This window comes from Apodemus sylvaticus, chromosome 16 (assembly GCF_947179515.1).
Source record: "Apodemus sylvaticus chromosome 16, mApoSyl1.1, whole genome shotgun sequence".
Lineage (NCBI taxonomy): Eukaryota > Metazoa > Chordata > Mammalia > Rodentia > Muridae > Apodemus > Apodemus sylvaticus.
In genome coordinates, this window is record NC_067487.1 from 32,764,396 (window position 1) to 32,789,627 (window position 25,232).

Consider the following 25,232-nt stretch of genomic DNA (forward strand, 5'->3'; position numbering starts at 1 on the left):
CAAGAACTTCTGGCTGAAACTAAGCGCTTGACTCCTTGAAGCTCGAGTTGCCTCATCTGCAGAGAAATAATCCGAACGCCGGGGAGGTGTTTTCCAGGCTACGTCCCACATTCAGCCCTCCTTGCCCTCCGTTCAGCACGGCTGGCGGGGCCACTCAAACAGCCTACTGTGCCCCTCACAATGACTCTCGGCGTGGCTCCCCCGCCCTGCCTCCCCCGCCCAGGCCCCGCCTCCGCGGCGCGAGGCTCCCCCGGAACCCAGCCCAGCCCCCGCCCATGCGGAGCTGTCGGCGCCGCCCCCTCCGCGCGCCCGCGTGCCGCAGCCCGCGTCGTCCACCGCCGCGCGCCTCCGCCGCCCCGCGCCGCTGCCGCCGCCGCCGCCGGGCTCGCTGGCTGGCGGGCTGCTGGCGCCGGGCTCCTGCCGGAGGAGAGGACAGCCAGCGCCGCCGCTGCCGCTTCTGCCCGGGCCCGGGTGTCGGCCCCGCCCCGGGCCCCGGCCCCGGTCCCGGCCCCGTGTCCAGCCCCGCCATGAAGTGTCACTACGAGGCACTGGGGGTGCGGCGCGACGCCAGCGAGGAGGAGCTCAAGAAGGCCTATCGGAAGCTGGCCCTGAGGTGGCACCCGGGTAGGTGACCGGAGGGCGGGAGGCTTCCCCGGGACCGCGAGACCCCGGGCCGGGCCGACCCCGCCAGCCGCCGGGCCTGGCGGGGCGCACGCTGTGGGGGACGGCGCGGCCCTGCCCGCACCGCCGAGGGGCAGCGGAGTCGGCGTGCAGCCTCCTCTGACTCCTGCGGCCGGGCTGCCGGCCCCTCACGCCGCGCCGGCCGGGGACTGGCTTTTAAACAGGCCCGCTCGCGCCCGCCTTGAGAGTTCCCAGGCTCCCGCAGCCCCGGCCCCGCACAGGACACGAGTTTTCCACGGCGCGTTCCAGTGAGGGGGACCGGCCCGGGAAGTGGGCGAGGTGGATTAGGAGTTGGCTTCCCCGGGATGGCTTCTGTTGCTGTAAAACGGGTGTGCGTGACTTTGAACGGAGTCTCCCCTCCCAGGCTACGAAACTTAGTAGTTGAATCCCGTCCGTCTGTGATTCCTCGGGCTCTCTTCCGCCTCTCTGGGCACTCGGAGTTAAAGCCAGCGCCGGGCACCGCACCTGCTGTTGCTGGCAAGCGCTCCGCCATCCAGTCCGCCCGCCCCTGTTTTTAATGAATCATATTGAGATGGGGGTCTCTGCTACGTGGCCAAGGCAGAGCCTTTGAACGTGTGATCGTCCTGCTTCACCTTTACAAGTAATTGGGATGACTGCCCATTGCCACCAAGCACGGGTGATTTTATGTAGTTTTTTTATTTTGTGGCTGGCTTACCTGTTTTGGTTATAGTTTTGTTTTAATAATAGTTTCGCTTTACCTTTAAGCTGTTCGTCCCAGAGTCTACGGAAGTTGGATATGCACACATAGATGACCAATAGGTTTGGAAGAGTATACATTTTTTTTTTTTTTTTGCTTAAAAGAGAGAAAAAAAACCCACGTCCTATAATATAAACATGTTTAAGCTCAGTTTTTTCTCATACCTGTCCAGAAGATGCAAATCACTTGCACAAGGGTATAATATGTAGGTTTTGAAGGGACTTCAGAATCTTGTTAGGAAAACATGTCTTGCACACATGGGAGTTAACAACTTGTCTGAGCAAAATAGTGCAAATGCTGTTTGGGTTAATACAACACCTAGTAAGCACCCATGTAATTGGGGCTGGGTTCCTCTGTGTACCTAGAGATTCTGAGGCAGCTCCACAGGGAGGACTCTGGACTGTGTCGTTTTAGGAAGAGCACAGTGGTGGTCAAAAATTTCCTGGGGGGATGGAGGGCAGTAGCAGTACTTACTTACAAGGAAGGCTATCGCATGGTTTGGGAGAGTGGAAGACTGGAGACCCAGAATGGGAAGAAAGGCCCAGAGTAGATGGAACAAAAGACATAAGTATTGGTGTGATAACAATAAATGAGGAACATATGTATATATACACGAGTACACACACTTACACACACACACACCTATTGAAAGTGCAGAATTGGAGCCGCGCAGTGGTAGTGCATGCCTTTAATCCCAGCACTGGGGAGACAGAGGCAGGCAGGTGTCTGAGTTCGAGGCCAGCCTGATCTACAGAGTGAGTTCCAGGACAGCCAGGGCTACACAGAGAAACCCTGTCTCGTAAAAACCAAAACAAAACAAAATGAAAGTGCAGGATTTTTATCATAGCAGGAAGTCAAAAGAAATAGTCAAGGTAGATAGATCCAAAGAAAATGTAGAAATGGCAGAAAAACATTGTCCTAGAGTAATGACTCATCATTAGAAACTGAGTTAGGGATTGGAAGGAAGTTGGGAGTGTCTTGATTTTTCAGAAAGGTAAAGGGCAGGACAGAGAGTTAATTCTAAGGCCAAAGGCATATGCTTTGCCCTGGTTGAATATGCATTCTGTGGAGACTCAGGAAAGAAAACTCAGGCATTTTGAATCCTAGAAGAGAAGGTCTGTGTGAGGGCAAATTCAAGTGTTGATAAGGCCATGCCTGGCCTGCTTTGTGTATGTGGGTGAGAGAGATGAGGAGAAGCCATCCTGGAAGCTTGGCTGTGAAGTAACTTGTAGGTGGAGACACAAAGTGACAGGGTGGTGAGCCTATTGGAGAGAGGGGGAGGGAGCCTAGGACAGAGGCTAGCATCACCGACCCAGTAGGAGCAGGCCAGGAGGGATGTGCTAAATTCTGCAGTAGGATTTTAGCCCAAGAGTTTTGGTAGACCATAGAACTGGAAACACCAGGGCGATGAATGCCTGTCTTTCAAGTGTCTCTCTGGTTGTAATGGGAGGGAGTCTTTCAGGGAGGGAGGCCAGCCTGGAGGTGAGGCCAGGAGGACCATAGTGGAAGTACTGAGCAAGATGCTAGTCTCTCAGTGGTTGAGAAGAGTGGCGAGAGGACAAGGGCACAGAGGGGAGACCACTAGAAGGAATAGTGACAGAGGGTCAGTGGTGCGCCACCTTGGGGCAGCCATAGGAGTGCTGTATCAGGAGGAGCAGAGACCTGCAGAGAAGTGATGATGCTTTCTCAGAGCAAGCCTTTGCAAGGGAGTCTTTCAGGAGGCATTGTAAGAAGGTTTAGAAGATAACACCAGAGTATGGGCTGGTGTCAAGAGAAAACCACTCAGAACAGTGCAAGAATGTATGCCCGGTAAAGCCCAGTGAGTGTTTGCAATACCAAAATATGTGCCAAGATGTAGGCTGCTTTATCGCTTGTTTCGTTTCACTCCAGCTGTTAATCTCAGCTCGACACAGCCGTCTAGCACAGATGCACTTATGTAAAGGGAAAGCGATTGTTATGGAATGACAGATTGGAAACATTTCAGAAAAAACATTCCACTCAGAAGTTATATCTGTTTTTCTTTTTAAAGATGTATTTATTTATTATATGTACATTTATGTATTATAAGTACATTGTAGCTGTGTTCAGACACACCAGAAGAGGGCATCAGATCTCATTATGGATGTTTATGAGCTACCATGTGGTTGCTGGGATTTGAACTCAGGATTTCTGGAAGAGCAGTCAGTCCTCTTAACTGCTGAGCCATCTCTCCAGCCCCAGAAGTTATATCTGTTATTGTTATTAGATAGTATATGCATAGGTTTTATGTGTTTAAAAGCTTTAGCTTTCTACAAATTTCTTTAGGGAGGGAAGGAATGGGAAGAAGTTGGACTAGGTGCAATACTGATAAAAAGGAACACACACATACATACACACATACACACACAAACACACACCTGGCAACCAATATTTTTAATGTAAGAAGAATCAGTTGTCAGCGTTTTTTTGTTTGTTTTAGCTTTTAGGTTATTTAATTTGAACTGCACTATTGTGTCTTAACAGGAATGTTTCTCCAATTTTTCTAAGCCCCCGCCCCCCCCCCCCAAAAAGGCAGTGTAGACTGTTGGTGACACCGTAGCTGTTTAGCAACCCCACATAGGGTATGCTTGTTGAATGCTGAGATGGATATCGAAAAATACCAGAGTATCCTAGGGATTTGTCTTCATCCCTTCCTCCTTGGGTCTGTTTATGAATGAGTTGATGAAGACATCGAAATCTTAACGCTTGTCCAGGGAGCTTTCCCTTGAAAGAGTATGCTACTACCCCAGGGGAAAAAATATTAAAAGTTAAGTCTAGGATTTCACTTTCTTACATAACTAATAAGTAATTTTTAAATTTTAAGTTTAAAAGGAAAAAATATATGGCTCCTGAGGAACCGTTCCCAAGGCCGAACTCCAGCCTCCACATGCACACATACATGTGCCTAAAAACTCACGAACACATACAAGCAAAGATAAACATGGGGAAAGGTTAGCTTTAGAAGTTAGAGGATAGGGTGTCAGCCATTCATGATTCTGGGATGTGTACTAGGGAAGGGTTGTGAATGAGGCAACTGAATGAGGCAGGAAGCTGGGTGTCGTAGCTAATGCAAAAAACCAATTTTTTTTCTCACCTTTCAAGAAATCGGAGGTGGCTAGTTGTGATAACGCCCGTGTTTCATGAAGCCATTGAAGACTTGCTCCATCATCTTGTGTGTGGAACCCTTGAATCAAACATAACCAGTGAGGCTCAAAGGCAGAATTGCTTTCTCTGCTAGGACAGCTTAGGATAGCAGTTCTCTCCTATGGCCAGTGGACTTTGTGAGGAGTAGTTCTCAAATGGACCCTCATTTGTCATCCAAAGTGACAGTTCAAGATACTAGTCACACGAGAAGGAATGTGTAAAGAAGAGACAAGGGTAGTTGCCTTTTAAGGAAGGTTCTTAAAACCCTCTGTAGAATAGTTTTGTAGATTTTATTAACTTAGTCATGTGGTTACACCTAAACTTTCATGAAGAACAGAATCTTTACTACAAGGACCAGGTACCCATCATAAGGGCAAGTTTCAAATATTATCTGGAAGAAAGGAACAGTAATTTTGAGGTATGAATTTGTCTGCTACAATTCTTGTAATGGAGAGCTAAAACTGGAGGATACAGCAGGTGTGTTAGGGCAGGCTGTCACAAGGACCACCAGCAGGTGGGCTAGGCTATCACAAGGACCACCCAGCAGGTGTGTTAGGGCATGCTGTCACAAGGACCACCTAGCAGGTGGGCTAGGCTGTCACAAGGACCACCCAGCAGGTGTGTTAGGGCAGGCTGTCACAAGGACCATCCAGCAGGTGTGTTAGGGCAGGCTGTCACAAGGACCACCCAGCAGGTGTGTTAGGGCAGGCTGTCACAAGGACCACCCAGCAGGTGTGTTAGGGCAGGCTGTAACAAGGACCACCCAGCAGGTGTGTTAGGGCAGGCTGTCACAAGGACCACCCAGCAGTTGGGCTAGGCTGTCACAAGGACCACCCAGCAGGTGTGTTAGGGCAGGCTGTCACAAGGACCACCCAGCAGGTGTGTTAGGGCAGGCTGTCACAAGGACTACCCAGCAGGTAGGCTAGGCTGTCACAAGGACCACCCAGGCCCATACCTTTTCACAGAACAGTGCTTTCCAGGAAGCATCACTTAGTAAGCTCCTCTTTCCACCTTATTTTAGTTACTTTTCTATTGCTATGAAAGCATGCAAAGGCAACTTACAGAAAAGGGCTTATATTGTTTGTATGGTCTCAGAGGGTTATTAGTCCATGATGACTGAGCGGAAGTAGCAGGTGGCAGATGGTTGGAGCAGCAGCTAAGAGCTTACATTTAGATCTGCAAATAGGAGGCAGAGAGAACTAACTCAAACTGGTCTTAGCCTTCTAAATCCTCAAAGCTCGCCCCAAATAACACATCTCCTCCAACAAGGCCACACCTCCTCATCCTTCCCAAACAATTCCACCAACTGGGACCAAGTATTCAAACATTTGAGCCCATGGGGGCCATTCTTATTCAGAACTCAGTTGATTGGCTAATGCTGGCTGCCTTCAAATGGGCGCACTCTGAAAGGGGCATTAGAATTAGGTTGTATTACTCTTCATGGAAAGTGAGGCATATACAGAGGTATAGATAGCAGCTGGAAATTATTTTTAGTTAATGTAAAGCTACTTTTAGTTTCACAGGATAAAGAGTCATGGCAAACTGCTATGCTTGGAAAAATATTGGTGTTAGATATTTGGCAGAAAGCCACCTGTATGACTTGGGATCAGGTGCTGATGACAAATAAGAGGAGGCACAGTGCCCTTCTCAGCATGGACACAAATAGTAAGGCTGCAAGACTGGAGGGAACAATTCTGTCATGTCTTAAACTTTTAGAAGACAAGTATTGAGTAGTAGGAGCTTAAAGAACTTGATGTGTTCCATGTTAGATCCAAAAGTTTAGTTTATGGATGTATTACTTTTTTTTTTTTTGGATTTGGTTTTTTTGGAGACAGGGTTTCTCTGTGTAGCCCTGGCTGTACTGGAACTCACTCTGTAGACCAAGCTGGCCTCAAACTCAGAAATCCTCCTGCCTCTGCCTCCCAGAGTGCTGGGATTACAGGTGTGCGCCACCACTGCCTGGCTATTACTCACTTTTAAAAAAATTTTTTATTGGATATTTTATTTATTTACATTTCAAATGTTATCCCCTTTCCTGATCCCCCCCAGAAGCCCCTATCCCTTCCCCCCCCCCAGCTTCTATGAGGGTGTACCCCCTACCCATCCACCCACTCCCACCTCTTTGCTCTTGTACTCTCCTACACTGGGGCACCGGGCCTTCACGGGCCCAAGGCTCTCTTCTCCCACTGGTATTATTCACTTATGATGGGACAAAATTACCAAAGCCTTAGGGTTTGAAACAGCAAACAGAAAAACTGATGTGTATCAGCTCATTCTGCAGACTCCGAGGGTTCAGACGCATAGCATGTGGGAGTGGCTTAGCTTCTCGAGTCTGCCTTCTGCTAAGGCTGTCTCACCATTGTTGGGAGGACCTGCTTCCAGACTCACCAACATGATTGTTGGCCGATCTCCATTTGTTCCCTCCTGTCCTCTGTTCCTCATCCCTTGGACTTGATCCCTTGAAGCTGAGTTCTTTGCACTGTCACATGAGTATTTCTGGGATGACAAGAGCCCAGAATGGAGGCTGCTGTCCAGTTTCATCTCATACCACACCTTGTTTTCCTCCTGCACTACTATTGGTCAGACCAGCAGTGCTGAAGAGGGCCTTAAACAAGAATGAAGCAGGGATCACTGCTGCTGCCATTGGCAGGCAAAGCTGCTTTTGAGTGTTTCAGTTAAGGAAGCATGACCTAGAAAAGAATAATAAGCGTATATATGTAAAAAAGGTGCACATGTAGAGGTCAGAGGACAAATGGCAGGAGTGGATTCTTTCCCACCTACCATGTGGGTCTCAGTGATTGAACTCAGACTGTCCAGCTTGATGGGCAGCATCTTTATCCTTTATCTATTGTACCGTGTTGGCAGCCCCTACTATTTAAAATTCATATATATTTTGATGCACAGTTTAACTCTGTAGCCTTTACTGGCCTGGAACTAGCTAGACTAAGTTGGTCTTGAATTCTAAGATCCAGTTGCATGTACTGTCAAGTGCTGAGCTTAAAGACATGCACACGATGCCTAGCTTATTCAAAAGAAAAGTATATAAGTGTATACACACACACACACACATACACACACACACACGTTTATGTACATGGGGTATATGGTAGACAGGTATGCCATGAAGGGTACATGGAGATCATGCGTAGGCCAGAGGAAGAACAGCTTACTGGATCCAGTTTATCACTCTGCCATACGGGTTCCACACTTGAGTTCAGGTCTTCAGGCTTGGGAACAAGCTCCTTTCCCCACTCAGCCATTTTGATGGCCTATGCGTCTACTTTTTTCATAACTAAATTTCTGTGGCTTTATTTTAACAGATAAAAATTTGGATAATGCCGCAGAAGCAGCTGAGCAGTTTAAATTAATCCAAGCTGCATATGATGTCTTAAGTGACCCTCAGGAAAGAGCATGGTAAGTATTGTTGTTGCCACTTTTATCCATGTTTAATTTGTTAGCAGGAATGGTCAATATGAGGTCGTTGGTTTCTTACCAGTTTAACACACTGAGTGGTTGGGGGTGCCCTGAAGCATCTGTCCTTCATTATGTAAAGTGCAGTATGTGGGCAGGAAGGAACTTAGGGGATGATTATTTCAACTGTCTGGTGTCCATGAAACAAGTCTGGTGATGTTACATAGCTTTAACTCAGATGCTGGGTGTGGTTTCTCACTGAGTGGGGTTCCTTTAGTGTGTGACAAGTTAATTGTTACATGGAAGGAAGTTTGTTTTTCGTAGCAATTCTTATTTTAATCATTTTAATGTAAGAATTACATTTCTATAGAGCACCTGAATACATTTTATCATACGAATAAGTTCTCTTAACAAAGATGAGCTCATAATACAGTTTCATTTTGTAACAAGAATTTGTATGTTCAAAGTTCTGAATTTTCAGTGTCTCAGCCCTGCTACAAATGAATAGATTTTGAGCTGAGATGTAATAGTGAAAAATCCTGCTCCTAACAAGGTACTGCCATGAAAGTCATCTGCTTCAGCTCTGTACAGCATACCGACTTCTCAAAAGAGAAAGGATTAAAAGGAAATTTTGTACAAATGCTCTTAAACCTCATAGAAGAGCTTAAACTTTTCTCTGACCAAGGACTTTGAAATTCTGAACTAAATCCAGATGTATGCACGTGCCTGTTGTCTGCCTGTGGTCCCTGTCCTCAGGAGTCACCTGGGACACATGGTGAGGGAGTTTCAAGCCACCTTGGGCTATATCGGGAGATCTTCTCTGCAAAAACTAAGCAAAACCATTTACCTTCCCTTGGCATCCTGTGTGGCTTCTCTTTGTTTAGTCCTCCTCTGGATCTTAGACTGTCTCATTTCCTTTAACATTCCCGCCTGCTTATTTTCCTGTTGCCAGGTGCTTGTTACCATTCTGAGGTGAGGAGCCTGGCCTTTGCAGAAGGAGTCACCTGACTTTGAATTCTGGTCTTGCTGCTTATTGATTTTATGATGATGAACAAGCAGTATTAATATCATTGAGCTTTTAGTTTCCTGTCGTATCAAGCAAGGATAATGATAAATACTATTGCAGACTTTTTATGAAGAGCAAATTGTCGTGTGTGTGTGTGTGTGTGTGTGTGTGTGTGTGTGTGTGTGTGTGTGTGTATGTATGTATATGTGTCCTAGCTGAAGTTTATATAAATACAAATAAATTTTTCAGGTACATGATGGTAAATTCCTACGTCATAAATATATACTTATGGTCCACATTATGTTCAATACTATACCATTTAGTAGTTCTCTTTCCTATAGATTCCAGCTACCTGTTGAGGGAGAGTCTAAAATTCCAAGTTGATAAGGGCTACTATTATTTATGGTATTAGAAGTTGCAGGCATGATTTTGATCTTCAGTTCCTGAAAGACTTCCTAGTATTTTAATTGTCTGATTTCTTTAAGTCCATGAGGTTATGAGTTCACATGTTAAGACATACACTATTATGTTAGCTGATTGAGAAGGACAGAGTCCGTGTGAAATTTTATATAATTGCATTTAAATAAGTCCTTCTTTGTCCAGCCCCTTTCACTTTTGATTTTTTTAGGTATGACAACCATAGAGAGGCCTTACTTAAAGGAGGGCTTGATGGGGAATATCAAGACGACAGCCTAGATCTGCTTCATTATTTCACGGTTACCTGTTATTCTGGTTATGGGGACGATGAAAAGGTAAGACCGGAAAACTTCTACTTTCTCCTCAAGTGGTAAAGTAAAACCCAGATGTGGAGCTGCCTTCAAATTGTATGGAATGTGAATTCAGGCCTGTTCCTGTTTAAGCCATGGACATGAGTCGGTGAAGGGCACTTGAGGGAGTGAGGGCTGGGACTTGTCCTGCCTCAGCACTAAGTCCTGTTTTCTGTGGTTCACTGAGTTTCTGGCTTTGCTTATTTTGTTTTAGGGTTTCTATGCAGTGTATCGTGATGTCTTTGAGCTGATTGCAAAAGAAGAACTGGAGTGTATGTCAGAGGGAGATGTTGAGGATTTTCCAACCTTCGGCGATTCCCAGAGCGACTATGACACGGTGAAAGAAAAACTCCCTTACACCTCACTCTCCTGGGTTTTCTCTCAGGGTTTTCTAGTACAAGAAATCATCTCCTGGCCTGAGTTTCTTCCTCCCTTTTTAGGAGCTTGTACCTGTCTCCTAGTGCCGACTCTCGACTTGTTCTCTCTGTGGTTGTAGTAGTCCATTTCTACAGTCTCTAGCCAGCGAGACTCTTTTTCTTTGCTAAATCTGCCTAGGACAGTGAGTGTCTTTTCCTGGAAAGTCTTTAAGAGAACTGTTTTGTCCAGTGATTAATAATGTTAGTGTCTGAGGGTCCAGAGTTGTGCTTTAGTGGTCAGACATTCACAAAGGCCCTAGGTTCAGTCTGCAGCATTGCAAAAGAAGCACACAACAGAATCTTAGATACATGAGAAGAAAGCTAGAAGATATTTTATTCCTTAATATCTTCTGCCTTTTTAAGACATTTAAGCAAACCAGACAATTCCCCCTGTTCCTTGGCCCTAGGTGGTGCACCCCTTCTACGCCTACTGGCAGAGCTTCTGCACGCAGAAGAGCTTCGCCTGGAAGGAGGAGTACGACACCCGGCAGGCCGCGAACCGCTGGGAGAAGCGGGCCATGGAGAAGGAGAACAGAAAGATCCGAGACAAAGCGAGGAAAGAGAAAAACGAACTGGTGCGCCAGCTCGTAGCCTTCATCCGCAAACGCGATAAGAGGGTGCAGGCGCACCGGAAGCTCGTGGAGGAGCAGAATGCAGAGAAGGCGCGGAAGGCGGAGGAGATGAGGAGGCAGCAGAAGCTGAAGCAGGCCAAGTACGTGATCTGGAGCTCGGCCCTGTGTGCCGACGACGACGTGGGTCTGTGTGTGTCAGAGGGTGGCCAGCAGGGCAGAGCCTGTCCAAAGGGGTCCGCTCGCAGCCTCCATTTCAGTTTGATTATCATCCTGACTTATAGCTTAGAACATAGTTTTTCTTCTTTTTAAAATCTCTGAATTCTGGCATTGTTTCTTAACCACTGTGTAAACATCTAGGGTTTTGTTTACATATTTTCCTTCAGAAGCCCTTTATACTTGAGAACACTTAGAGTCACCTGAGGACTTTGGCTGAGCTGCTGAGGGTTATATTTCAAGTCCTGTTACTTAGTAGGGCAGTTAAACCAGCTAGGTCCAGCGACTGCGCCCCACTCCTACTGAGGTGGGTGATGGGTTTCCACTGTTGGCGGCCTCAGGGATTCTCATAGGGCTGGCTGACAGCCGTGCAGAGCTGTGCTGTCCGGGGAACTGAGGCGCTGCTTGTGTCTAGGCTGGCAGAGCAGTACAGAGAACAGAGCTGGATGACTATGGCCAACTTGGAGAAGGAGCTGCAGGAGATGGAAGCAAGGTACGAAAAGGAGTTTGGAGACGGATCAGATGAAAACGAAGTGGAGGAGCAGGAGCCCAAGGACGGAGTAGATGGTAATGTTCTTTGTTAGATTAAGGAATTTGGGGAAATAAATGTTCTTGTGTGTACTTGGATGAACAGTGTGGCCCAGGTGTAAGAACGGCAGAGCAGATGAACCCAGAGAGCACCTGACTTGTGCTTCATGGCACAGGGCCGCAGTCCTGTGTTCTAGACCGAACCAGACATTGGGAGCTCGAACGGGCAATCAAAGGACATTTGTTAAGCACTTTGTTTGCTGTTTGTTTGTTCTCCCAGATTGTTTTTTTTCCTGTATAGACACGGCTGTCCTGGAACTAGATCTGTAGACCAGCTGGCCTTAAACTCTGGGATCTGCCTCTGGAGTCCTGGGATTAAAGGCGTGCACCACCATGCCCAGCAAGTTTTAGTATTTCTTTTAGGACAGTAGTTGTTGCATAAGAGTATGTGTGCTGTGGGTTGTATTCCTCCCTCTTAGGACTTAGGGAAGGTACTTTATCTACCTACATTGTTATAGTGCAGGCACTGAGTATCTATTTTAACAGGTAAGGTTTAGGCCTTTAAGGACTGCTGACCTGTAATCCTGATTTTCTCATGATTACTAGCTATTCCAAACACAAAACTGATCTGAATAGAGTTCCCTAATTTTACTTATTTATAAACTGTAGATTTTCAGACAAGTAACTGAGATGACATCTTTTTTTCCCAAATGGTTTGAGTATGGTTTATTAATGAGTCAAGTAGTATGTACTTTGAAAAGTATAGAACACTCTGTAAATGTGAAATGATCTAATTACATTTCTTTAATTTATGAAGTCATTTTATATAGAAGACCTTGCCCGATCTTCAGGAAATATTACTCAAGTGGAGATCTTGCTAATGGAATTATCATCATTTAACTCATGAGAAGAGTAGGAGTCTGAACTTGTGGGATATGCCTGAGAACATATGAGTACTTTTAAAAAATCCAGATTTTTCTTTTTCTTTTTTTAATTAATTTTTTTTTTTTTACAGTTAATTCTTGCACCCCCCTCCCTACCCTGTTCTGTCCTCCCACAGTTCATCATCCCATTCCTCCTCCCTCTGTCTACAAGAGGATGCACCCTTCCCCACCAGGCCTTCCCACTCCCTGGGTCCTCAAGTCTCCTGAGGGTTAGGTGCATTCTTTCCCACTGAGGACAGACCAGACAGCCCTCTGCTGTATATGTGTCAGGGGCCTCGGACCAGCTCATATATTCTGCCTGGTTGGTGGCTCAGTGTCTGAGATCTCAGGGGTCTAGGTTAGTTGGGACTGCTGGTCTTCCTATGGGGTAGCCCTCTTCCTCAGTTTCTTCCAGCTTTTCCCTAATTCAACCTGACTTCAGTCCATTGGTTGGGTGTAAGTATCTGTGTCTGTCTCAGTCAGCTGCTTGTTGGGCTTCTTGGAGGACAGCCATGCTAGGCTCCTGTCTTTAAGCTTACCATAGCATCAGTAATAGTGTCGGGCCTTGGAGCTTCCCCTTGAGATGGATCCCAAGTTGGGTTGGTCATTGGACTGCCTTTCCCTCAGTCTCTTCTCCATTTTTGTCCCTGCAGTTCTTTTAGATAGGAACAATTCTGGGTCAGAATTTTTGACTGGGATGGCAACCCCATCCCTCCACTTGATACCCATTCTACTAGAGGTAGACTCTGCAAGTGCCCTCTCCCCACTGTTGGGCATTTCATCTAAGGTCCCTCCCTTGAAGAGGGAGTCTCTCACCTTCCAGATCTCTGGTACTTTGTAGATGGTCCCCCCTACTTCCTATCTCCTGAGGTTGCATATTTCCATTCATTCTGCTGACCCCCAGGGCTTCTCTCCTCTTCCCTTTTCCCTAACACCTGATCTTAGTCCCCTTTTCAACTTCCCCACCCTCTCCCATCCAGGTCCCTCCCTCCCTCTGTCTCCTGTGATTGTTTTCTTCTCCCTCCCAAGTGAGATTGAAGCATCCTTCCTTGGGCCCTTCTGCTTGTTAACCTTGAGTTCTATGGATTGTATCCTAGGTATTCTGTACTTTTTTGGTTAATATCCACTTATTAGTGCATGTCCTTTTGGGTTAGAGTTACCTCACTCAGGATATTTTCTAGTTCCATCCATTTGCCTGCAAAACTCATGATGTCCTCATTCTTAATAGCTGAATAGTATTCCATTGTGTAAATGAACCACATTTTCTGTATCCATTCTTCCATTGTGGGACATCTGGGTTGTTCCCCATATCTGTTTATTATAGTGCTTGAAGTTCTAGCTAGAACAATAAGTCAACAAAAGCCAACAAAAAGTCAGTAAGTCAAGGGGGTACAAGGATCAAGGGGATTGGCAAAGAAGTCAAGGTATCACTATTTGCAGATATGATAGCATACATGAGCAATCCCAGAAATTGTACCAGAGACTTCTAGAGCTGATAATTTCAGCATAGTGGCTGGATATAACTCAAACAAATCCGTAGCCTTCCTTTATACAAATGATGAATGGGCTGAGAAAGAAAATAGGGAAACAACACTTTTCACAGTAGTCACAAATAATATGAAATATCTTGGTGTAACGCTAACCAAACAAGAGGAAGACATATATGACAAGAACATCAAGTCTCTCAAGAAAGAAATTGAAGAAGACCTCAGAAAATAGAGCTCCCATGTTCATGGATTGGTAGGATTAACATAGTAAAAATGGCCATCCTACCAAAAGCAATCTACAGATTCAACACAATCCCCATCAAAATTCAAACACAATTCTTCAAAGACATGGAAAGAGCAGTTCTCAATTTCATATGGAAAAACAAAAAGCCCAGGATAGCAAAAAGAATTCTTAACAATAGAAGAACTTCTGGGTAAGTCACCATCCCTGACCTCAAGCTCCTCTACAGAGTAGTAGTGATAAAACCTGCATGGTATTGGTGCAGAAACAGGTCAACCAGTGGAATAGAATTGACCCAGAAATAAACCTACATACTTATGGACACTTGATCTTTGACAAAGAAGCCTAAAGTATATAATGGAAAAAAAGAACATCTTCAGTAAGTGGTGCTGGTATAACTGGCAGTCTCTATATAGAAAAAAAGATTTTTCTGCTTTAAAGCCAGAATTTTTGTTAATTGTTTGCTATATTAAAGATGATTCCATGTGTGGGAAATGTTGGACATTGATGTGCAATTAAGAAATGATATGATACGGTGACTTTGCCTTATCCCTCCAATTTACTTTTGCACTTTGACTTTCTTCAACTATGGTGTGAACATGTTAAATGGAATAACTCAGAAATAAGTCCTCTACATTTTAAATCCTGCCTTGGCTTGTGTAATGTGATGAAATCTCACACTGTCCCATTCTGACTCTGCAGAGTGTCTGCACAGTACATACTTCCTTAGTCACTGAGTAGCTCTTCCTCACTAGCCAAATAGATGTCAGCTCAGTTGTGATGCTTTCGTAGAACTTGTAGTCACATAACTTTTATGTAATGATGGCCCCCAAACATGAAAGTATAGAAACTGGATGCTGACATAGAATTTGCCAAAGAGAAGCAATAAAGTGCTTCCTTTAAATAGGAAGAAAGGGAAAAGATTATATACTGAGGTCACCACAGTGACCAGGAAGAATGAAGGTTATCAGAAATTGAAGAAAGCCAGGTGTTGGTGGCACATGCCTGTTATCCCAGCACTCTGGGAGGCAGAGGCAGGCGGATTTCTGAGTTCAAGGCCAGCCTGGTCTACAGAGTGAGTTCCAGGACAGCCAGGGCTATACAGAGAAACCCTGTCTCAAAATAACCAAATCCAAAAAACCAAAAAAAAAAAAAGAAAGAAAGAAAGAAAGAAATTGAAGAACACCATGCATGTCTCGCTGTCAGGCCTTGGATGGTAAAGCTGTAGCATTATACACATTTTATAAGTATGGAGTTGAAATGGAACAGGCAGTAATTATTTGGTTCTGTACCGTAAAGGTTTTAGGCATCCTTTGTTAGGGGATTTGCTGAAATTAGCATTGCCCAAAGAACATAGGATGTGCATTTTAGCTATTAATAATTTGAGTTAGATTGTCTTTCAGAATCATTTCTATCTGCAAAGAACCAAAACGTGGAATATGAGACATTGTGGCATCTTTATTGATATAAATCTGAAATAATCATTTTACTTAATTTTTTAGAAGTAGAAAGTAAGTCTGTGGAGAGTCCCACTTAAGGTTTGTCACTTAGAGCTTACAGATGGTGTTGACTGTAATAAGCCTCAGGGTATAATAAAAAGGTCTGTGAAAACAGTGCTGACCTTACATGTAGTAAGCTGTGTTGTACCTCGCTGGCAATGTGAGAGTGCTATAAACTAAGTTGGACTGTGTTGGGGTAGCTCAAAGTGTGTTTGAAGCAAATCTCTGAAGAAAATTGAAAAAGAACTTATGGTAAAGACATGGCAGTGGTACTTGGTGGTTTTAGAATTTTCTGACAACGTCTGAACAAATTTAAGAAAAGAACTTGAAGGATGAGGTGATTAATTTGAATTCTTCCTTCAAACACAGTGATGCTCAAAAGGGACAACTCAAATACCAACAGTGGTTTTTTTTTTTTTTTTTTTTTTTGTAAAGGAAAACCAATTATTTCTAAGTTGTGTGCATCTTGAATTCCTTCGTAAGGATGCATGCTTTGTTAACATGTTAGCTTCTTCCCACAGGTAAGGACAGTGAGGAGGCTGAGGAGGCCCAGCTCTACGGTGACCTCTACTGCCCAGCTTGTGACAAATCCTTCAAGACAGAAAAGGCGTAAGTTCCGTCTTGAACTTGCCTTCTGTTGTAAGGCATGGTGTTGAGGAGAGCATGGTTGGTGCAGTTTGATCAGCAGCACCCTCACCCTCTGGTGCTTGGTACAATAAGAGGAGGCATTTGTGCTTTTAAGCTTGTTGTAGCCATTAACATATTTCAATATTCCTGTGTGCTATTTCCAGAAATTCAACTATGACAAATCGTGGTTGTCCCAGGTGAGGGAGAAATGAGACCAAATCTGATCTCCGCACTCCTGGGGTGAAACTCACTTCACCATGGAAGTGCTTCATCTTGTGGGAACCACTGTGGAAGAAGGAAGAGCATGCAGGGGGGGGGGGGGGGGGATGAGAGCCAAGTCACCAGGGAAAAGAAGCAAAACTCCTGCAGTCAAGAAGAAAGGGCGACGATGAGACTGGGTTGTGGGAGTCAGGAGAGAGGGTACCAGCTAACCAAAGGAGAGACACTGGGGTAGGAGGAGACGCAGGAGAGGTAGAAACAAGAACACAAAGGCAGCAGTCAGATTTTTAAGTTTACTTTTATTTTGGAAATAATTACCACATCTAAAGAAAAGTTAGAAGACTAGTCTGTGCTGTGCCCCTAGCTTGTGGCCCTCAGTGTCTGCATGCTTTCTGCTCTCGGCACCCACAGGCATGTACACTTGCACAAGCATCTAGTTTTTCCCTCAATAATTTGAAAATTACATATATAATGCTTCTTTACATCTAACTTTCTTTTAGATCTAAATATAATTTTTCAGTAGCAAGGAAATGCTATCACTTTAAGAGACTGTAACGTTGACTTGGTAATTGCACCTAATTTGTGTCCGTATCCTAGTTTCATCTGTGTATTCTTTAGCAGTATGCTGTATCTCCCCATTTCAGTAGAGAATCCACTCTGGGGATGTATGACTAAGCTTATGTGTTTAGCCTCCTTTAATCTGGAATTTTTTCTTTGTTTCTTTTATTTTGATCTTGTTGTATCCTATTTACAATATACTAGTCCTGTAAACCTTTTAAAAAGAGTATTTCTCGGGCCTGTCCCTTTATGGCTAGGTTCAGATAAGCAGCCACGTGTGGTGACGGTACCGCAGTGCTGTGTATCCCAGGCCTCCCACACCAGCCGTCATCGGAAGTCCTTATGGATGCTGAGCAGCCTGCCCAGGCCACTGTATCCTAGACTGCACCTCACAGCTTCATGCTGTTAGCCCTGCTTTGTAGAGCGTCTTTGGTTTCCTGTATGTCAAATAAGTTAATTCTGCCTATGGAGTTTGGGATACCTGTCTGAACTCATATTTAAGATGGTGAGAAGGAGGTGAGAATACGCTGCTGAATAAACAAAAGGAAGTGAACCGCTCTTGTTCTTTGAGGCTTGACACCACTTCTTCTCTAGGCCATCTTGCAATTAGAATGTGTCTTACAGTTTCCAGAGATCCTTAGATGCCTGTACTGTGACCTGCAGCATAGATTAAATGAATACTTAGTGATTAAAAGGAACCTGGCAAAGACTTTAAGTTTTAGAATAGAAAAAAAAAACAAAATATAAAAGAAATTGGCAGGAAAATTCATTTAAATAAAAAGGAAGTAATGAGGGGAATGCTGGTTTTGGGAAAAAGCACTTTGTCCTGACTCTTGCAGTCCCGACAGACATCTGTGTAACCTCCTGCCACTTAGCAGGTCAGTGGTTGCAGTCTTCCCACAGTGTACCTGGGCATGTGTGATTACCATGGTGTAGCCACTCATAGTAGATTGTTTTTTCAGCATGAAGAATCACGAGAAGTCAAAGAAACACCGGGAAATGGTTGCCTTGTTAAAACAGCAGTTGGAGGAGGAGGAAGAACATTTTTCAGGAGCTCAGATGGACGAAAATTTATTGAATGCCAATTCCGAGGAAGAAATGGAAGATACACCAAAGCAAAAGTAATTCACAGTATTAAATGCCACTGACACAGTCACAGTAGAGATAGTATTTAAGTATGTTTTCTTTAGGAAATCTATTCCTCCAGACATGTTTGTGACTTCTTACCCTGAAGTTGTCTGCATCTCCTCTAGTTAGCAGGACCTTAAAGGGTTAAATGAGGAATAGAGACTTAGGCTGGTATAGATTATGTTATAAATATATTGAACGCATTTTCCTCCTTATGCAGTGGCCTGCTAATTACTATTTATTTGTCCAGTGTTCTCTAAAACAATGATGTGAGCAGGTTCCTGCCATTTCAATGCTGTATGAAATTATTGCACATTTTTAGTATTTCTTTACTATTCTGTTTCAGTATTTTTTATTTTTACTTAGTAAATCTTCACTAAGTCAAATACTTAACATTTTTGATTTACATGTTTCTCTTAGGCTTTCTAAGAAACAGAAGAAAAAGAAACAGAAATCAGCACAGGTATGTTGAAAGCTTTTATTATACATCTAACACCTACATTATAAATAATACAATACCTGTTGTAGATTTGAAGTGTACTTGTTTACTTAGTATTCTCTATATTAAGGGGGAAGATCTTCACTTATTTTGTAATTAGTAAAATTTATAAATTTTAAAGTTATTGTATATGTGATGTGCACATGTGTTGTGTATGTGTATGGATGTGGATGCTGTTACGTACACTTTTGGATGGATGTCCTCGTGGGTCACTTTCTGCCTTGTTCCTTTAAGGCAGTCTCCCACTGAACCTGAAGCTTTATTTTCAAGTAGGTTGGAAGCCAGCAAGTCCTTGGGATCCTCACAGCCACGCCTACAGTTCTGTGTGTACAGACTGTGCCCATCTTGTTCTGTAGTGCAGGGTTTGAACTCAGGTCTTCAGGTTGGTCCAGCATGTGCTCGTCACCCTCTGAACAATCCTCAGTCCTATAAAACTCATCAGAAGGAAGTGAAATGTTTTCAGGATTTATTGCATTTTCCTCCTTGTATGTCCGTAGTTACTGTTGCATACTTGAAGAACTTCCCTGATAGGAATTAACTGAGTGCCATTGTGTTTAAATTGGATATATCTGATGTTAGGGTTTTTCAGTCAAGATAACAATTATAGTCTGGACATAGGAAAATTTGGGTGTTGGTCATTGTGTATGTAAATTTAATCTGTCATGGACGGCTTTAATCTTTGGTTTTAAAGAATAATTTTGTTGGGTGCAATAGTCTCATTTAAAATGGATCAAAGACCTTAATGTGGACCTTATCAAAGACCTGAAATGTGGACTTCTCTGAGATTAGCTTCGTTCTGAGAGGAATGTGGCAGAGACTCCTATCTCCCTGCCACTTGCTTGAGTTAGTGCAAGAGGAAAAGCGTGTGTGTTAAGGAGAGTATACATCGGTATGAGGGCACACCGGAGTACGTAAACATGATGAGCTGTTTAAACCAGAATCCAGAATCAACCAAAGTTGCATTCTGTAATGTTTGACAGAAACCTTTGTTTGTGACTTCTTATTGTTTATCCAGACTGTAAAAGTAAGGTTTCTCTGGGCGGTGGTGGCGCATGCCTTTGATCCCAGCACCTGGGAGGCAGAGGCAGGCGGATTTCTGAGTTTGAGGCTAGCCTGGTCTACAGAGTGAGTTCCAGGACAACCAGGGCTACACAGAGAAACCCTGTCCTGAAAAACAAAAATCAAAAAGAAAAAGTAAGGTTTCATTACAATCCAAGGCAATCATCTTGGATTCTCTATAGAGATCACTTAATTAATTAAATTGTGACTGGGATATATGTGTAAATTTTCTTTTCCTTTTTGCTAATACATTGCTTTTTTCACATTATTAGATGAATGCCATTAGAAATATAGGTTAAGGCCGGGTGGTGGTGGCACACGCTTTTAATCCCAACACTTGGGAGGCAGAGGCAGGCTGATTTCTGAGTTCGAGGCCAGCCTGGTCTACAGAGTGAGTTCCAGGACAGCCAGGGCCACACAGAGAAACCCTGTCCAAAAAAAAAAAGAAAAAAAAAAGAAAAAAAAGGAAATATAGGTTAAATATATTTCTCATCCACATATGGCAGGGTGCCCGGCTCCTCAGTGAGCATCAGGTCTAGTGACAGACCAAGGATGATCATCAAGGCCCCTGACAACGGCTTTTGCCTCCACATGTGCACTTGCACATACACACACACTACACGTTTATGCATGCACATGTATGTAAATGAAGCCATTAGATTGATTTTCTTTAGGAAAAAATGGGCTGGAGAGATGGCTCATCAGGTCACTTAAGAGCATTGTCTGTTTCGTTTTAAAATGGCATATATGTTCTCTAGAATTTTGATGACAATTTCAATGAAAATGGAACTGAAGAAGAAGGAAAGATTGATCCAGAAGAGATTAAGTCAAATGGAGACAATGCCAAAGAATTAGAAAATAAGCCCCAAGAAAATATCTGTATTACAGAGACCACAGAAGCCTGTGAGGATCCGAAAAGTGAAGCTAAAAGGTGAGGCAGAGGCTCCTGTTATTTCCTAACTACTGAGTTGTTAACGGTAAGGGCATCAAGAGCAGGGCAGAGAACCTCCTCCCATCCTGAGTTAGATGTGCATACCACACAGACACGAACAGAGAGATAGGAGGTGACATCCTGCTAACTGTCACAATGGCAGCAGTAATACCACCATGGTCATTACCAGGGGAAGAGTCTAGTTCCATGAGCCTATTCTATAACCATCCTCTGGGCTATTCAGTGGGCATAAGGACTGGCTCAGAGGTGGAGCTGTAGGTCCGAACTCTCCTGTGTCTAGAACTAAAGATTTTTTTACTTGCCATGTGACTTCTACATGGAATATTCACTTGGGAATGATAAAAGACTCTTGGATTCAGCAACCACCGATAATAGTTCAGTTTTCTCATTTTACTGATGTGAGGACTCGGAGAATTCAACTGATTGAATTCAATCAGAAATTGAATTCAGTTTCTTAACTGCTGAAGACTAGCATGACTCCATCTAACCCTCGAAGCTGCTCTTGTAGGGGTGTATGTAGAAGTGCTGCATTCTACCATTCCTTGGCAGTTAAGAAGTCAGGTGAACTCCCTCGTTGGGATAGCTCAGGCTGGTCTCAAACTTGCAGTCCTCCTGCCTCAGCACTCTCACTTGGTTTTGAATGAAGTACAGCATTCCTGCCTGTCACACAGCAGAGAACAAGTTAGAGCTCAGAGGAAGGTGGTTGAGAGGAATGTTCAGGAGTCAAGCAGAGGAGGAGGAGGAGCCTGACATCAGTGGCTGGTGCTGTGGTGTTTGGTTTAAAGGGTACTGGGAAAACTCTCCAGATTAGCAGAAGGACATTATTTTGTAGTATTAATTTATTTGCTAGCATATAAAATGAGTAGTTTGTTTTATGACATCTTCACACATTGTACTTTGTTCTTTCTTTTTTTTTAAAGATTTATTTATTTATTTCATGTATATGAGTACACTCCCGCTGTCTTCAGACACACCAGGAGAGGGCATCAGATCTCATTACAGATGGTTGTGAGCCACCATGTGGTTGCTGAGAATTGAACTCAGGACCTCTGGAAGAGCAGTCAGTGCTCTTAACCGCTGAGCTATCTCTCCAGCCCCATAGTCATCCCAGATACCATTTTAAATAAAAGCAAATTTTTTAGTATATAATGAATTAACTTTATGAAAAATATATTTTTGTCATGTTTTATTCTCATTTGACTCTAGAGCTGTTGAGACCTTCCTTACAGACAAGCTGTTAGCTGGCCATGGTAGCTAACACCAGCCATCCTAGCCTTCAGGAGGTTGAGGCAGGATGGTTGTCAGGAATTTGAGGGCAACCTGGTCTACATAGTAAATATAGACCCAGGGTAGCCTGGGTATAGTGTGATACATGTTTTAAAAGGTAAAATAACTACTACAAAAACAATAAACTGGAGGGAAAAAAAAACAATGAAGTTTATTATAGGGCACTCAATATCATGTGCTAGTAAAGGAAGTGTGAAGTATTCTCCTTTTCAGTAAAAATACCATATATAAATAAATAATGTTTTGGGGGCATTGATTTAGCTTTTGCTTTAAGTAAATTCTTTAGTTTTGTGCTAAATTTTTACCTCTCAGGTTGTTTTTTAAAGCTCTTTGTTGACATGTGAAAATTAACTAAATTAGTCATTAAGATGAATAAATCAGCTTGACTCATACATTTAATCTTTTGAATATTTTTGGAAGTAGATGACAACTAGAAACGATTTTCACTTTTGTATTATATAAAATAATTTATTTTCCAGTGTTCCTAAATCCAAAGGAAAGAAAACCAAAGATGTGAAAAAATCTGTCAAAGTACCTGCTGAACCACAACCAGTGGTAGGTCAAAGCATCCTCACAGGCTGCACGGTGGCCTTGCTCATGTCTGTACTGATGAGCTTTCCAAGAGTGAACTAGAATTCATATCTACCTAGTTCTCTCTAGGAATTCTGTCCCTCTACCTAGTTATAAATTCTTTAAAAATATATGCAAATTGGAAATACTAGATACTGGCAGAGTTGCTACTTCATTTTCTATAACTATAATCTAAGAAAGACCTTGGGAATAAGAGTTCTGTGGGTTAAGTTGTGAAGATCAGCTGTGAAGCACAGGCTCTTGTAGTCTTGTGCAGTGAAAGTTGTTGACAGTCTGGGCCTTCAGAGTTGATAGTGTTGTTGATTTATCTTATGAGAACTTCTGCCTTTAGGTAGCTGCCAGATTTGCATTTCTTTGATGTTTAACCTTGACATTAAGTCATGAAACACTTTTCTCAGCTTACCACTTGCTCTGATGTGCTTTTCCCCCTCTCCTCAGAGTGACATCCTCATCAGCTGTGCAACTTGCCACAGTGAATTTCCATCTCGGAATAAACTGTTTGATCATCTAAAGGCTACTGGTCATGCAAGAGCACCTTCAGCAGCGGCATCTGTAACCAGTGTAACTAGTGGTAGAAACAAGAAAGAGAAGCGCAGAAATAGATAGGAAGTCTGTTAACCAAAACCGAACTGAAATAATCTAGAGTTAAAATTTCAGTGATCTGCAATTCATTGCATTGTGGAAGATTATTTTTATCTTATAAAGACATTTTTGTTTAATATATATTTTTAAACATTTCACTAGTGATTGAATTCTACTTTGCCATCTGAATTCACTTGAATGTTTCATGACAGGTAAATATTATAAATGTGTATCTGGACTTTTTGTGTGAACAGGGAAATGTACAGGGAAAATTAAATTATTTTGACACATACATGTGCCCTTCTGCTTCAGTGTTTTAATTCTGGAGTGTCTTTGTTCATTGTTATTTTTATTGTTTTGTGATTTCTCAAATACTCTGATCTCTTTTAAAAACATCACAGATATCTTTTCACACTTCCTACCACGACTCCAGTCTGATTATAAAATTCTGGAAAAATGACCAGTATTCAGTTCCATGCTACTTTTTCCTTAAGTTCAGATGGAGCTAAGTGACATACAGTTTGGTTCAAGAATAGTGTGTCTGCGGTTTAGCTGTGTTGATGTAGTTGGATATACTGGTAATAGTCGATGAGGAATGTTGGAATGGTGGTGTGTTGATGTAGTCTGACATACTCGTAATAATAGGGATGTTGGAATGGTGGCGGTGGAGGCATCTAGTTGACACGAACTTCCTTTAGCCTGGTGACTCTCATGTGGAAGGGCACTTTGAATGACTCCTCACAGGAAAGTGCTCCTCATGCCCCATCCCCATGCTTGCTGTTCTCAGAGGGTTTTTGTTCTGCTTCCCCCTCTTAAATCTTTGGGGGGGGGGGCACCTTTCTTTTAGTCCTTTAAAAACAACCACCACAACAAAACCATGCAAGTTCTTGCTACGTAGCTCAGACTCCAACTGCTTCAACCTCTCAAGTGCTAGAATAAGAAGCCTATCCTACCCTGCTTAGTTTAAAATCCCGCCCCCCTCTCTTTGTGTGTGTGTGTGGTGTGTGTGTCTGTGTGTCTGTTTTTGGAGACAGGATCTCACTGTGTAGCCTATGCTGACCCACAACCTGCCCTGTAGATGGAGCTAGCCTCTAGGTCACAGATCCTTGCGCCTTTGCCTCCTGTTGTTAGGATTACCTGCCACCATATCTAGCCAAATAGGTTTCTTTTCTTTGTTTCTTTTCTTCTTTTTGATTTATTTTTTTTCGAGACAGGGTTTCTCTGGATAGCCCTGCTGTCCTGAAACTCATTCTGTAGACCAGGCTAGCTTTGAACTCAGAAATCTGCCTGCCTCTGCCTCCCAAGTGCTAGGATCAAAGGTGTGCACCAACACCTCCTGGGGAAACCTTACTTTTATAGTCAGGATAAACAATAAGAAGTGCACAGTTTTTAAAGTGCTGGGCTAGTTTTTTGTAATAATCACTTTTGCAGCAGTACAAATGAGCCATTGAGAACTGGGGTTGCCTATGGACATGGAAGGAAAGGCATGGACTAGTCAGGCTGTCAAAAAGCCAGCAGTGCCCTCTAACCTGAGAGAATTGTGAGCATCTGGTAATATTCAGTGTTGACTAGGGCAGGGCTTGACACTTTCTCACAAAAATAGATAGCCAGGAAAATATTAAATTGCCATTTTAGCAAAATTATATGTACTTAAAGGGTTTAAGTTGCCCTTTCTATTTCTGGCATATTAAACCCATTGTGGCAGAGGCTCTTGTCTTTTAATGTTACTTCTTCCTTTTAGAAGTGTGGTTTGTAGTTTGTTCACAAAGTTGTCGAGAATATAAAAACTACCTCCCTAGCCTGTCTTGCAGCACACTGTCAGTTCTGGCCACTGAGCTGAGTGGCTTTTGGAACTTGTCTTTAAAAGTCATGCCTATGTCCTTATCTTTCTGTGTAGCTTAAGTGAAGAGGCAAGGACTGGATGTCTGGCCCCAATCTGGGATAATGAGTTCTCACTAGGGCTGATGAACAGAAGGCTATATTTCATACTCTAATCCCCAGAGGGACCCTAGAGCCCAGATAAACTACGTGTGCACTAGGGAGAGAGAAAGCTACAGCAGGAAGCCACTGCTATGAGTGTTTTGTCATGGCGACTCGCATTCAAAC

General features: G+C 43.5%; 1 protein-coding gene across 1 annotated transcript; it reads left to right on the top strand.

Moving 5' to 3' along the window:
• Positions 1-293: 293 nt before the first annotated feature.
• Positions 294-23,418, top strand: Dnajc21 (DnaJ heat shock protein family (Hsp40) member C21). The gene is made up of 12 exons (XM_052159835.1): positions 294-624; positions 7,882-7,975; positions 9,607-9,730; positions 9,960-10,082; positions 10,569-10,873; positions 11,362-11,513; positions 16,146-16,233; positions 17,991-18,149; positions 18,577-18,619; positions 20,473-20,645; positions 22,433-22,508; positions 22,983-23,418. The coding sequence occupies exons 1-12, from the start codon at positions 528-530 to the stop codon at positions 23,148-23,150; spliced, it is 1,602 nt and encodes a 533-aa protein (XP_052015795.1). The 5' UTR covers positions 294-527; the 3' UTR covers positions 23,151-23,418.
• The last annotated feature ends 1,814 nt before the right edge of the window (positions 23,419-25,232 follow it).